Source organism: Thamnophis elegans, chromosome 3 (assembly GCF_009769535.1).
Source record: "Thamnophis elegans isolate rThaEle1 chromosome 3, rThaEle1.pri, whole genome shotgun sequence".
Lineage (NCBI taxonomy): Eukaryota > Metazoa > Chordata > Lepidosauria > Squamata > Colubridae > Thamnophis > Thamnophis elegans.
The window spans coordinates 75,081,866-75,096,992 of NC_045543.1; the positions used below are offsets into that span (position 1 = coordinate 75,081,866).

Below are 15,127 nucleotides of genomic sequence, written 5' to 3' on the forward strand. Positions count from 1 at the left end.
AAGGAGGGTTGTAATTAGTTCTCTTATGGCTACACAGGGATTCTGGGTGGATCCCTCTTTTCACTCTGCCCTCGGGTTCCACTATCCCTTTTCCTACTCCCCTCCATGACTCTGCAGAAATTTTAATATGGAAATGAAGTATCAATTCAGACTCAGAAAAGCATTCTGGCACTATGATTATGTATCTGGGATGAAAACCAAGTCAGACAGAGGATTAAGAATACGTCTATGACCTTTAGCATTCTTGCCATCACACTGATCATAGCCAAATACTTTCACTTACTGCTTTCTGTAGCAACTGCCAAAATTAGCAAATCTTGTTTTTACAATGCAAACAATGCTATCTTGTTAATTTTTTTAGTCTAGTCAATTACCTGCTGCCAACATGTTTAAATCAGGGCCCCTCCTTTAAAACAAACGAGTGAAATTTCCAAATACAACTTGACTTGAAAAAAATAGCTCCATGCAAGCATTTATAGGCATCTCCCTGCATATCTTACCATTTTAAATGTGGAATGTATGTATGTACATACGAATTATGTCCCCTAGCTCTCTACTTAATCATCAGGAAGGTGGTCACAAAAGTTATCTACAATAAGAAACCTGGATAAGTTGGGACTGTAAATGTATGAAGTTAAACAAAAACCACTTGTAGAACTTCTCAGAAAATATGTGAAATACACTGTGCAGGAATATTGGGGATTGGGCTTGCCTGTACCCCCTATCTTTTCAATACTTTTAACTCTTGTACATGGAAATCAGCCCTACTGTCATACCTCTATTGCTCTTCTTGTGCAAGGAAAACACACACTGCAAGACAAAAACAAGGATATTCTTCCGGTATGAAGTCGATTTCTCCTGAGAGAAATTGATATTACATGCCAATAGGAGGCAGGGTCAAAGGAGGCATATTCAATCACACATTCAGTCATATGCCTGAAAACAGCCTACCATAAAAGTGACTTATACGCCTTTGCATTGTGTAGTATATAATATAACCATGCTAAAGCAATATCCATCAAAACATATGGCTTATTGCAATCTATGAAAAAAATCAATGACATAAGACAGGAAGAGATTAATTCAGGTGCCATGCCATACCATGTCTTGCAAAAAAATTCTTTAAGGACCCAAATTGCTTTGGAGGTCCCTACAGGCAAAATATTATTTGTTTATCTATATAAATTCATTCCTGACACTAGAGTAAAGTGGCCAAATTATTAATTTCAGATAATTTGAGGCATGGTCCAAATTGAAGTGCAAGAGCTGTGGTGGCCCAGTGGTTAGAATGCAGTACTGAAGGATACTTCTGTTGACTGCTGGATGTCTGCCGTTTGGCAGTTTCGAGTCTCACCAGCTCAAGGTTGACTCAGCCTTGCATCCTTCTGAGGTTGATAAAATGAGGACCCAGATTGTTGGGGGCAATAGGCTGACTCTGTAAACTGCTTAGAGAGGGCTGTAAAGCACTGTGAAGCGTTATATAAGTCTAAATGTTGTTGCTAGTTTCAGAGTTAAGTGGTAAATAAATGGTGCAGTAATATGACTTACAAGTAAGTCCGCCATGAAGTTATTTCTTGTATATATTGATATGGGCTTTTTAATTGTGGAATCTTTGCCAAATTAAAGTAATCAATGCCTCATATCAATTCTGCAAGAGGTCCTTCAGAAGACAGAAGTGTGAACATAGCATCTGTCTGCCACTCGAAAAGTCATTTATCTGTCTCCAGGACGACAAAACTATAATGGAAAACTCCATACAACAGTTGCATAATCTTAGCAGCGTGCACACACACACACACACACACCTATCCAAACGTTGCTTTAACAAATTGCCAACAAGCAGTGCATCCATGGTCTCATGTGTTCCAAAAACTGCTATCAAATTACTCACTGGATAACAAAGATTCCTGGCACTGTTCTCAAAAATGATTTTGGAAGTAACTGGTCACTTACTTCCACAGCATGAGTTAAATTACTTTTTAATCTCTTTGACATATACCGTAAACTAAAGATACGGATTTGTGCCATGACATACAACAGCAGCGAAGCTCTAAGTAATATAATGGCCTTACCCTCAATCCTTTAACAAGATTCACTTAATCCATTAAATATAAAATGTAATCAATAAAAGATATGTAATATGTATCTCTAAATTATAGTTCAGTGATACATAAATCAGCTCCTATTTCCTCCTTTGGCATGGTCAATATAACTAGCTATTTTATTTTAGCACTGTACATAAACTTTCATTAGTCTTACTTTTTATATATTTTATTTATTTATTATTTCTTTGCCTCCCATCTTGCATTTAATGACTGGGTGGCTTGCAACAAAAAACCATTACATTTTTTAAAAAACCATCTATTATAAAATAGCACAGCAGATAAACTCATTAACACAACATGGAAAAGGAGGGAGTCGGATACATGGGGTGGGTGGGGTGGGATTAGGTATTAATTAGTCTACCACTTCCAGTGTGAAGCTCCCCCATTGGGTCCTGAAAATCATCTGGCAGTTGTTATCCATGAAAGCACAATTTCTGTAGCTGTACTATGTAATACATTTTAAATGTGAATTTGCGACTGAATAATGGATAAATTAGAAACAGACTTTTTCTGCTGACTATACCAGAGAAAGGGAGTGGGAAGGAATGGGAGACTTTGGAGGTGTTAGGTGGCGTACAAACTGAAGAGAAAGAAGAAGAGAGAGAAAGAAAGAAAATAATTATAAAACTTGTCTAAACAAGACTAATATGACGAGCTACCGTTGCATACTGAAAGGGGGAGGAGTTGAACAGACCCATTCATTTGATCCAAAGAAATTCTTACTAAATCCTAACAAAGGAAGACAATATTTGTGCATTTAAAAAAAAAAAAAGTTATGTTCTTACCGCAAGCCTTACAGCAGGCCACACAAATTTCTTCTGTGACATACTCTCCAGCTGGAAACAGTAGATAGTCACCTTCTGTCCTTCCTGGGGAATTATAAAGGTAAATTCGAAACAGCTGTTCTGACGGTCGAGAAATGGTAGAATTTCCAACAATGCCACCATTTTGATGAATAGAGGATGATACTGTTCCTTCCATATCTGTCACTGTAAGTAAGGCCATGATATCTTTACATTCTGTTCAGCATATCTTCCTGCAAGATATTAAAATTAAAATTTGTAAACACTTTATATATATAGAATATTTTGCATTAATTTAAATTTGGTTTATAGATTTGGTTTATTCAGACCAGTCCAGCATTCCAAAAATGAATGCATTCTCTCTCTCCTAAACTCTTAAGAATTTATCATAAGCCGATGATAGAGTTTTATAGACTCACTGACTCTCAATTGACCTTCTAAGTAATCTGAAGCAAATAATGTTTCTTATAGTTCAGCACCAACTTCTCAAAAAAACTAAATCCAGCAAAATGTAGATATGTATTCTCTGATACTACGTGGTAACTGAGAAAAGAGATGACTGAGAATTTCAAAAATCCAACCATATTTAACATTTCGTCAACACCAGAAATCATTTGCAGCACCAAAATCATTTCAAATAAAATCAAGGCCAGACAGGACTTTGAGGACAGAACCCTAGTTAGTTATGCTTGAGGGGAAGGGCGTTGGACTTTGCTGTCCCAGGATCTTGTAAATGACTGCCCTTATTGCTTCATCTCTTGCAGGCATATTGAGCAACTTTCCCAAAGGCATAAACCGAAGACAAAAATCTGGCACCCCATACAAGTGGTGGTGCACTCAACTAACACCTGATGTTGCCTTATATGAACATGTGTGCAGGATTCTGTTTTTTTAACGCTTCCCAGTAATAACACATTTTATTCCTTTCAGTTCTAATCCTCATTAATCTACTTTGCTTTGAGAGGCAGAAGGCTCATTTTTCAGAACTTAAACAAGTCACAATACCTTCTTCACATGTAGTTGATGACATAATCCAGAGTTAATACAATAATAATGTGACTGCTTTTAAAGTGCCACAAGGTAGTTGCTGCAAGAGATCCCTTCAATACAGCATTGTGAAATGCAGCTCTATTGTAGCCCACTGCAAAACACAGGCTCACAAAATGGGTATCGGGCAGTTTTTATATGACAAATAAAGAGCTGAAAGGCAGCGAGTCCAGCCACATTGAACTGCTACATGAAAAACTTTTCTATCTGACCCTTTTATTAGCTTTAGTTATGTATACTGAATTATCTAATGTGTAATGATTCAGAAAAGAATAGGTAGGCTCCTGCAAAATATATGCATTTCTTAAAGATAAATGCTACATCAGTTAATGAGTTTACAGTATGTTGGATACATTTGATCTTAAGGAGAACTTTTGGATCTCACCTCCAACATGCAAAACATAGCCGTCCTGGCTGAGATAGGATTTTGGATTATATTTTTAGCTTCAGAATACCTTAGCCCAAATAAGCAAGGCTCTTTAATCTTGCACAAGCGTCGATTGATACTGATTTCTGTGACAGGTGAAATTCTAGAGGAAAAAATGATATTATGTCAGACTGTCCAATTTTTCACCATAGACAGACCAGGTTTATGTTAATATAGTTTCTATTTTTATTCTTAAGGAAGGTATTTAATAATACTTCATAAATGGCAAGTGGCCTCAATGACAGAAGTCAGCAATTGAGTGAGGTGCTATGCCTGGACACAATGGCAAAATATGTCAGGAAGGCAATCCAGGAAAAAAATAAAGCTGGCAGACTATGAATAGAATTTAGAAATAGCATCCTATAGAGCAGCGCTTTTGAGAGTTTTAAACATTTGCATCCCTTTATACAATTCATCTCTGTAATGATCAAATGACACTTGAGATAAAGATAGTATCAGAGTTATTAAATATAGTTGAAAGTTGAGAATGTAAAAAAATAAATTACTGCCCAACTATCAGTAATTTTCCCTTTTACTTTAAACTAATAAATGTAATACTTTATTTATACCTAAGTGTATTTTAAGTGAAATAAACTTTTAATGACCTAATTTTACTCATGGACATCAAAAACACAATTGGATATTTTTCAAGAATCCACAACAGAAAAATCCTTCTTGCATAAGAATAAAGGGTGGGAAAGTTTCCAAGATTTAGAGACACAACTCTAATCCTCTAAAGAGTCACTGATGATTTGAGGGTATTCTTGGAATGAAAATGTTTGGTGGGCTTTAATGGTGAGTAGTGTGTATGAATCAAGCTACTTTCTGTCTCAACCTAATTTTGAAAAATAGATTGAAATTATTACAGTAAAATTTGGCAGCAAGAGAAAGAAAGGTTGGAAATTGAGAAAAGTGGGGGAATATTTTGACCCCTTGAGGCCTTCTACTCTTATTCCTATACTCATTTTTGAAAGGAAAAAAATGAAATACTAAAATTCAGCATGGTTTTATAAGGCTATAAGGAAGCCAGTTTGATGTACTGTATTTTTTCGGACTATAAGACGCACTGGTGTATAAGACGCACCAAGATTTTGAAGAAGTAAGTAAGAAAAATATTGTCCTCCCTGGCCCCCACGAGCACTCTGCAGGCTTCAGCAGAGCTGGGGGAAGGCAAAAATGGCCCAATTTTCAACAAAATGGGACCTTTTTTCCCTTCCCTCAGCCCTGCTGAAGCCTGCAGAGTGCTTCTTGGGGGTGAGGGAAGGCAAAAATTCCCCCATTTTTGCATAAAACAGCCCATTTTTTGCCCGCTTTTCACCAAAATAGAATGTGTGGGTGGGGCTTTGGGAGACCAAAAATGGCTGTATTCGGTGTATAAGACGCACCAACATTTCCACGTTCTTTTAGGGGGGGAAGGTGTCTCTTGTACTCCAAAAAATATGGTAGTGGTCAAAGCCCCAGGCTAGAAACAGGGAGACCTTAAATTCTGCCTTAGACAACTGAATGATATCAAGCTAGATATTGTCTCTTAGTTTTAGGAAGAAGGCAATGGTAAGCCTATATACAACACACAGTTTTTAGAAATCTGTGATAATTTATTCCAAAAGATTCAACAACTCACAACTCAAAAGGGGGTATTCTAGCATCAAGATATATTAACACAGTTATAAAGAGGTTTGGAAAACAGTGATCATATACTATGTAATCATCAGTCTGTTAATCATGAACTCATCTGTTGTGAACTATGATTCTACTATTCAATAAATCCGTGATGGCGAACTTGTGGCACACAGAGCCATATTTGGTGGCATACCAGCCATCAGCTCTGGCGTGCATGTGTGTGCCAGCCAGCTGATTTTTTGCCCCTCCGGAGGGCCAGGGGACGCCATTTTCACCTTCTCCAGTCTTCAGAAAAACCTCCAGAGGCTGGGGAGGGTGAAAAACGGCCCCAACGGGCCAACCAGAAGTTCGTTTCCAAACTTCCAGTTGGGGCGTTAGGGCTGTTTTTTTGCCTTCCAGGGGCTTCAGGAAAGCCTCTGGAGCCTGGGGAAGGGTCAAGTGTGCATGTTCTTGGGGGGGGGGAGTTATGCATGCATGCACAGATGGGCGGGGAGATTGAATGGCCATGTGCATGCAATTTTGGCACGCAGTGCGCACAATTTTGGCACGCAGTATGAAAAAGGTTTGCCATCCCTGCAATAAATGTTTTAGCAGATGGTAACTATCCTGAAAACAAGTGCTGCCATAAACTAAACAATGTGTATGCTTCATGTATTCAGAGTACAAATACTCATGGATCAAAAACATGGAAACACTGTTCTCATTACAAAAAAAAAGTACTGCAAAAACAAACGCCATTCTCAGAAAGTAGAAAAGTTGGGAAATAATTAAATTCTTCCTTTGATGTACCGTATTTTTCGGACTATAAGACGCACCAGTGTATAAGACGCACAAAGATTTCAAAGAGATTAAGTAAGAGAAAAAAAGTTTTTGCCTTTCCTCAGCCCCTGCTGAAGCCTGCAGAGTGCTGCTGGGGGCTGAGGGAAGGCAAAAAAGCATCTGTTTTTGTAAAAACTGTCCATTTTTTGCAAAAATGGGGGCATTTTTGCCTTGTCCCAGCTCTGCTGAAGCCTGCAGAGTTCTGCTGCGGACTGAGGGAGGGCAAAAAAGCCTCTGTTTTCAAACAATGATAGTTCCCGTAGGGAATGCATCATGAGCAAAACTTCATGTTCACTCATCTTTGAATATAATTAAAAAAAACTAATGTTCATGGACACCCAGGAGGCAACCGTGACTTTAACCCAGTGATGACAAACCTTTTATATGCCCAAACTGTGCATGCGCAGCAAAGACCCGAAGACTAGCTGGACTGTGGGAGGCGTGGCATCCCAACACCAGGAGCGCAATAAAAGGTAAATTCTTTTCTTTCATGAGCTTCTATTTCATCGTTGGCAGGGAAATAGAAGCTCATGAAAGAAATGCCATGGAAATCTGACCTGAGGCGATGGCGCATGTGCCAGCAGAGAAGGCTCTTCGTGCCACCTCTGGCACGTGTGCCATAGGTTCGCAATCACCGCTCTAACCTCTACCAAAAGCTCTGATGCCTACAAATGTCCATCTACTTAACCTTTTGGGATGTTCCTGAAAGACGTATGAATGCCCATGTTGTAGCAACAGAGCAGAGTATTCATTTGTCTATACAGCTACATGTTGGTAAAAATAGAAGCAAAGAGACTGGCTAACATAAAGCAGTTGCTGAAAAAATTAGCTTCATAACTGCTCACTGAGGTCATAAGTAGGTAGATAAATAAGAGGATAAAGTTCAATGGTTGGACAAAAAATAACTAAAATTTGTGGTGGGATAAACTAACTGAAGAATCATGTCAAATTCCTGACTGCAGTTATTCAATTTTTAGTAATGGATAACCAAATTGTTCTTGTAAACTTTCTTTCACAAAGATTATGAAACAACAACAGTACAGTCTGTGGCCAACCTCTGGTATTCAGTTATTCTGCCTCTGGATATGGATGTTCTGCTTAATTAAGAGAACTCACTGCAGAGGTTTCCTAAAGGCAGAGCTAGAACTAAACTTTGGAGAGACAGCCTGAGAGTTCTGAATGCTCCTTCGAAAATTGCTGTTAAAATATTTTTAATTTACAAAAAAGAAAATGTATTTATGCCTGAGACAGCTTCGCGTAAGTTTAAATTTAATACAGTTCCCCTACATTAAATTGAATCCCACTTTAAATAAAATTACATTTCTGGAAGCATTGAAATATTAATTTCATTTCCTTGCCCCCCCCCAAGCTAATGATAAGTTATATAAAAGATATCATATATAGCATACACCATATATTCTCTTAAGACTTCGTTCAAGCCTTATGTGAAATGAAGCACATCAAGTGTTAAGTAACAAATTAATAAACAGATAGAACATAGTGTTTTAACAACTGTTTATTTAACATAGTATTTTGTCCAATGTCTATGTATTTGCCACATATCTGAAAAGACAACTAGCCTGTAATCTAGATATAAGTCAACATGCATAATGAAGATTACACTTATCTCTGCCAACACAGCTTGACAGAAAGCAGAAAACCACAAAAACAGACCATGGCTTTGAAAGTAAACATCACTTGTAAAATGAAAAAAAATATGCACACACACACAAAAAAAACCCGCTGGCGGTAAAACACTTGTGTTATACTATATGAAGTTTAAGATCTACAAAAGCTTTGTATGTTCTCCTCTCCATCTCATAGCATAACAATCTTTCTTGATTCAGTTGTTTTGGAAATAGAAATCAATTTGGACTGAAAAGATTTACATAATTCTTGGCCAATTTGAGAATTTGGAAAAAGAGCGATCATCCAATTTTGAGTTCACACATTCTATAATGGGTTATGGTTTGCTTAACCTTCATTTGCTTAATCACCTACAATTGATTTTATTTATATTAATCTATAAATCACCATTTACACACTATGTTTGCTAAATATGTTTAAGGCACAAAGCTAAAGTCATGCAAACTTGATTCTGTCTTAGCATGAGTTAATCTTTGCACTAAAGAGTTTGGTCTGTTAGCATTGTTGTTTTTAAAAAAATCATCTTTATTGTTGCAAACAAATCCCAGAAACTATGTGCTGTAAAAGGCTTTTATAGGAAAATATGAAATACAGGTAATCCTAGACTTACAACCACACTTAAGTAAGGTGGCTAAGTAAGTAACACCTGATATTATGACCCTTTTTTGGCATTTTTAAGTGAATACTGCAGCCATTAAGGGAATCTGGCTTCTTCCATTGACCTTGTTTATCAGAAGCCAGCTGGGAAGTCGGCAAATGGCAACCACATTGTTCCTGGAATGCTACAACTGTTGTAAATACATGCTGTTTGCCAAGCACATGAATTTTGAGCATGTGACTGTAGGATGTTGCAACAGTTGTAAGTGCGAGGACTGGTTGTAAGTCACTTCTCTCAATGTCATTGTAAGTTCAAACAGTCACAATGTTGTAACAAATGGTTGTTAAGTGGAGGGATTACCTGTACTATCTCACAAAGACTTTGGCCAGTGATGTAAAATAGTCTACACCTTCAAAACAAACATTCATATATTTACTCCTTTATCATCAGGTTATAATTTTGCAGTAGTTTATTTTGCAAAAGCAAACAATGTCAGAATACCCTTAATGTTTGTTCTTGATGCTTCTCGGCAACAAACAGAACAGTTAGGAAGTTAATGATTTGGGGTCTTTTTCTAGTAGGCTGAAGTACATTTATAAGTATTTATACAAGTAAAATACTTCATTTAATCATACATATAATGCCCAAAATATCATAACTAATATTTCAAAAGGGACAATTAAAAATTACAATTGATTCTGCTCATTGGTTTTAGATTAGTTCTTTAGTTACTATTCAGGTCCACATTTTACGATATGACATAAATTTCCATTTCAATTTTTCATAGATATTGATGGTAATCAAAAATTTGTAGACAATGTTTCTGCAATGTCATCCACCCCCTTAAAGTCCTCCTCACTCACCTCAGCTTTTAGAAGTAATTAAGCACTAGGTACTATTCCTCAATTCAACCTTTAAAAGAAGATTCTTAAGTTGTATGGGAGAACAGAGTTATAGAACTCTATGCAGATAGTGGCTGGTTAACAACTACTTTGTATAGTAACCATTTGAAGTTCCGATGGCACTGAAAAAGTAAGTTCATTATTGGTCCTCAATCTTAAAATGGTCATATGATTGCTGTTTGGATGCTTCAAAACCGACACACATTTACTACATTCACAGGATATCTTAGACACTTGAAAAACATTTGTGAGCTTCAAAACTGGCTCCAACAAGAAAAATCAATGGAGAAATTAGTAGGTTGCAAGTTGTGATCATGTGATATCACACTAAACAATCACCAATTATTTGCTTAATGACTGCACTGGACATTAAGCAAATATCTGATATACTTATGTGTTTCTTAACTAATGTGTTGCTAGCAATGGAGTTGCAGAGCCCAAAGGCGCGAGTAATCAGGACCCTGGTCTCCGGCTGTTGTCGCTAAATGCCAGGTCTGTAGTTCACAAGGCTCCCCTCGTCCGGGACTTAATTTTAGACGAGGGGGCGGACCTGGCATGTATTACTGAAACCTGGCTGGGCCCAGAGGGAGGAGTCCCCCTCGTAGAGATGTGCCCAGAAGGATTTCAGGTGCTTCATCAGCCGAGAGCTCAGGGAAGGGGTGGGGGTGTGGCTATTGTTATCCGGGAGTCTTTAGCACCTCGTAGGATCCCTGCTCCGGAGCTTGTCGGGTGTGAGTCCCTGCTGGTGAAGTTGGACCTCAAGGGTCAAGTGGGTTTGCTGTTAACGTACCTGCCTCCCAACAGCGTTGCAGCAGCCCTCCCCTCGCTCCTCGAGTCAGTAGCCGAGCTGGCAATTGAGTTCCCCAGGCTTATGGTCCTGGGGGATTTCAATTTGCCGTCGCTCGGTGAACACTCTGATGGGGCGCAGGAGTTCATGGCTTCCATGACAGCCATGGGCTTGACCCAGGTAATTCGGGGCCCAACCCACTCTGCGGGTCACATGCTCGACCTCGTATTCCTCTCGGAGCAGTGGACTTGTGATCTTGGTCTGAGGGGTAACGAGATCATACCCCTGTCGTGGTCAGACCACTGCCTACTGAGGCTCGACTTCCGGAGACCAAACCCCCACTGTAGGGAGGAGGAACCGACCAGGTGGTTCCGCCCCAGGCGACTGATGGACCCTGTGAGGTTCCAGACGGAGCTTGGGGTTATTCCTGATACTCTCGCCCACAGTCCGGTGGAGACTCTGGTTGCTGCCTGGCACTTGGCAGCATCGGAGTCCCTTGACCGGATTGCGCCACTACGGCCACTCCGAGGTGGCGGATCCCGGAGGCCTCCTTGGTTCACCGAGGAGCTCCGGGAGAGGAAGCGCTGGAGGAGACGCCTAGAGCACCTATGGAGGTCCGATAAATCCGATTCGAACCGAGCACTCTTAACAACCTGCACCAAGGAATACATCAGGGCACTTAGGGCAGCAAAAAGATCTTATATTGCCACCTTGGTTGCGTCCGCTGAGTCCCGTTCCATCACTCAGGCTGGGGGGTCAAATATTACACCCCTCAGACAGGGTTCGCAACTTGGGAGTCCTTCTGGATCCACAGCTGACCTTTGACTACCACCTGTCGGCTGTGACCAGGGGGGCATTTGCCCAGGTTCGCCTGGTGCGCCAGTTGCGACCCTACCTGAACCGGGAGGCTCTCACAACAGTCACTCGGGCCCTTGTGACCTCTAGGCTGGAATACTGCAACGTGCTCTACATGGGGCTGCCCTTGAAGAGCATCCGGCGACTTCAGCTAGTCCAGAATGCGGCCGCGCGAGTGATTGTGGGTGCACCTCGGTTCGCCCACATAACACCTATCCTCCGCGAGCTGCGCTGGCTACCTGTTGATCTCCGGGTGCGCTTCAAGGTGCTACTTACCACCTACAAAGCCCTTCATGGTAGTGGATCTGGGTACTTGAGAGACCGCCTCCTGCCAATTACCTCCTCGCGACCCATTAGATCGCATAGATTGGGCCTCCTCCGAGTTCCATCTGCCAGTCAGTGTCGACTGGCAACTACGCGGAGGAGAGCCTTTTCAATAGCAGCTCCGACCCTTTGGAACGATCTCCCCGTGGAGATTCGTACCCTCACCACCCTCCAGACCTTCCGCACAGCCCTCAAGACCTGGCTATCCCGTCAGACCTGGGGTTAAAGATTATAATCCATCCCCGCCCAAATGATGAATGTTGCTCTATTCTTTTAATTATGTATTGTCCTATATGTCATTGTATGTTTCCCCTTCCTACATAAGTTGTAAGCCGCCCTGAGTCCCCTCAGGGAAAAGGGCGGCCTATAAATAAACTTAACCATAACCATAACCATAACCATAACCAAAGGTGGTAGTTAAGTGAAGACTACCTGTATTTATACTACCTAACACAAATAATCACACACAACAAATACAGGGGTGACACACTTTTTATTATTTATAAAATGTAATCACATTCCATGCTAAGTGAAATGATAACTCAAGTGTTAATGACGGATATTTTGAACTACCCCAAATGCTGAAGAGAAAATATTTGCAACAACAAAAAACACTAAGACTCTAAGATTCTTCTGTTGCCACAAATGTCTTAAAACCAGCTTTCTAATTTATTAATCTGTTATACATGTATTATAATGAAGCAAAATAAGAAAGACATTTTGTTACAATATTCCATTGTACCTCTTTATCTGATCCAGTTCTGAAAAATATATAATTAATGCTTAACAGTGATTTCTTTTTTAAAAAAAAATCAGATTGTATAAATTGCCACAGTCTGACCATTTTCAAACTCTATTTTGGCAGCAGAAAATGGATTTAAAAGAAGGCTATGAACAGTGATAAGGTAAGACTACTTCAGTTGCTTTAATAAATAAGCTACCTTAGAAACTAGAAGAGGAAATATAAAAACTGTAATACTTCTGAATCATTCGGCAGCTTTGGATGGTATCAGTTATAGCATCATTCCCTGCTGCCCTTGTGTTGGGATTTTTCCTGTTGGCACATGTTCAGAAAATGGTCCTGGGAGTTACCTTCAAAGTATATTTACAGACAGGGCTAATGCCTTTGACAGTAAATCTAACTTAACTCCTCTCTCAGGATCAGGTAAATATAAAAGGGATTTTAGAACTACAACATGAAACTAGTTTAATGATTCTTCTATGCCTCATAGTCTTCCAGGACTATGAGGCTTAAATATGATTTTAAAAATTAATCACCTGAAAAATTATTTCTTCAGGGAGCTAGACATTTTTGTTCTGAATACAGAGCTAACTATTTTTCTTCTAGCATTAATCACTTAAAATTCTTACAATATGAGATGCTAATTTTTCATTTTCCTCCAATGGAAAAATATTTTAGAGAAATATATTTACCAAAGCAAGACTTTAAAAAACATCAATATTTGTCAATCCCAGGTCCTTGGAAAGGACTTCATAAATTGATAAAAATGCCAAATCCAGTTTAAACATCTGGCTGATTGTGTGATGAATCAGTAATAAAAAAAAGTAAATCCAATCATTCCCGAGATTGTAAACATTTTTTAAACCTTGCATAAACTATTTTTTTAACTATGGAAACTGCTTTGAGTGTTTCTAAAAAATATAAATTCTGTCAGTAACATTAAAATTTAAACAAAGAAGTCAAAACAATGCAATTAAAAGACAGAAGATTGAGAAAATGCTAATCCAATTTGCAGGAACAAAAACAGGGTGGAATAAAAACCCAGCAACAAAATTCAGAATAACTTGGTAGGTTAAAGAACTGAGAGGGAAATAATAGTTAAATTTATCACAGATAAACCCAAAGTTCTTTAATTAGGAAACAAGAATAAAACTCACATGTACAGAATGGAAGATGCCTGGTTAGGTAGTATTTTTTTTTTTTAAAGACTTAGAACATGAAAAACAACAAAGTAATCCTCAGCAGAAGACTATGTCCTGGTGTGGTATTTTAAAGAGACAAATTGTAACACTTTATGTGTTGCAAGCAGAAACTAAGCAGGGGAAAGGTAGGTTGGAATTCTTGTGGGATATAATTATAATTCTGCTACATACATACAGAAGTATCCTGTGTCCAGGTAAGTTCCTGCTTAAGAGCTCTCTTTAATGTACAAGCCATCTTACTTGTAAAGTGAGTGTAGGTATATTTGCAGCAGGTAGTTTATAGCAAACAGTGATTTTAATGCTTGTGGCTTTGTTCTTTTACAAGATGCATTTGTTCTTTGTACAAATATGAATTTTATTATCCTTTTCCTCCCTGTGTAGTAAGAAAGTTACCTTGAACATATGAATGAAAGCCAGTTTTAAAATTAGCATCGAATTGTATTGCTTAAGCAACACATACAGCACCCAGAGGCCTAGGTATACAAAAGAGACAGGCATATCTATTCATAACTTGTGGGCTACAAATGATATTTCTATCATTTTCCATCTCCTCTAAAATCTCAGAGTTTTCAAGGCTTAGGTGAACTTAGAATAACATAATAAAAGTCAATGAATAAAATCATATGCAAAGTGGAATAGAATAATTTTTAAAGCTTCTGGAAAGAATTTCAATTGACATAAACACGTGAAACTTCATATGAGCCTCCTCTTGACAGGAACAAGTCCAAATCAAGAGTTTAACTACCAAATCACCACCATGAACCAGGATGGGTCTGAAGATGATCTGAATATAGAGTGTTAATATGCAAGCAGGGGGGCTTTTAGATACTGTACATGACTCCAAATTGGAAACAGACCAGGAATTAGTGGAACTGTTTGCATAAGTGGAATTAGTGGAATTGTTTCACAAGTGACAAGAAAGATTTCTGAGACTTGGTCTTAATTAAGTAACCAGCGTGCAATATTCTTGATTTCACTTGCTTTCTGAGTCCTGTTGTACTTTTTATACAAACTAGGCAAGTTGCTGCAGCAACATAATTGACACTTTTGTGAAGAAACCAAATCCTTTAATGAGCTAAATAAAATCCATCTGTTAGTGTGGTTGGTGTACTCTACATTACAGACTCAAGTCAAGGGCCATTTATGTGTGAAGTAATTGTATAACAATTTCAGTGAACTAACTTTAAAGAGAGAAGGCAAAAAAAATGATCTAATGTTTCAGGCACTATGTTAGAAAGCAGGAGGCCAT

The 15,127-nt window shown here is 38.7% G+C and overlaps 1 protein-coding gene across 2 annotated transcripts in view; it reads right to left on the reverse strand.

The window, feature by feature from the left end:
* JAK2 (Janus kinase 2) overlaps positions 1–15,127 on the reverse strand; it is a 76,098-nt gene that overhangs the window by 48,335 nt on the left and 12,636 nt on the right. The window contains exons 2-3 of one of the 2 annotated variants that reach the window (XM_032212938.1): positions 4,341–4,485; positions 2,891–3,141 (exon numbers count right to left, since the gene is read on the reverse strand). In XM_032212938.1, the coding sequence (XP_032068829.1) occupies positions 2,891–3,110 (220 nt within the window). In that variant the 5' untranslated portion in view covers positions 3,111–3,141; positions 4,341–4,485. The remainder of the gene's footprint in view (positions 1–2,890; positions 3,142–4,340; positions 4,486–15,127) is intronic. The other variant, XM_032212939.1, reaches the window with a different exon arrangement.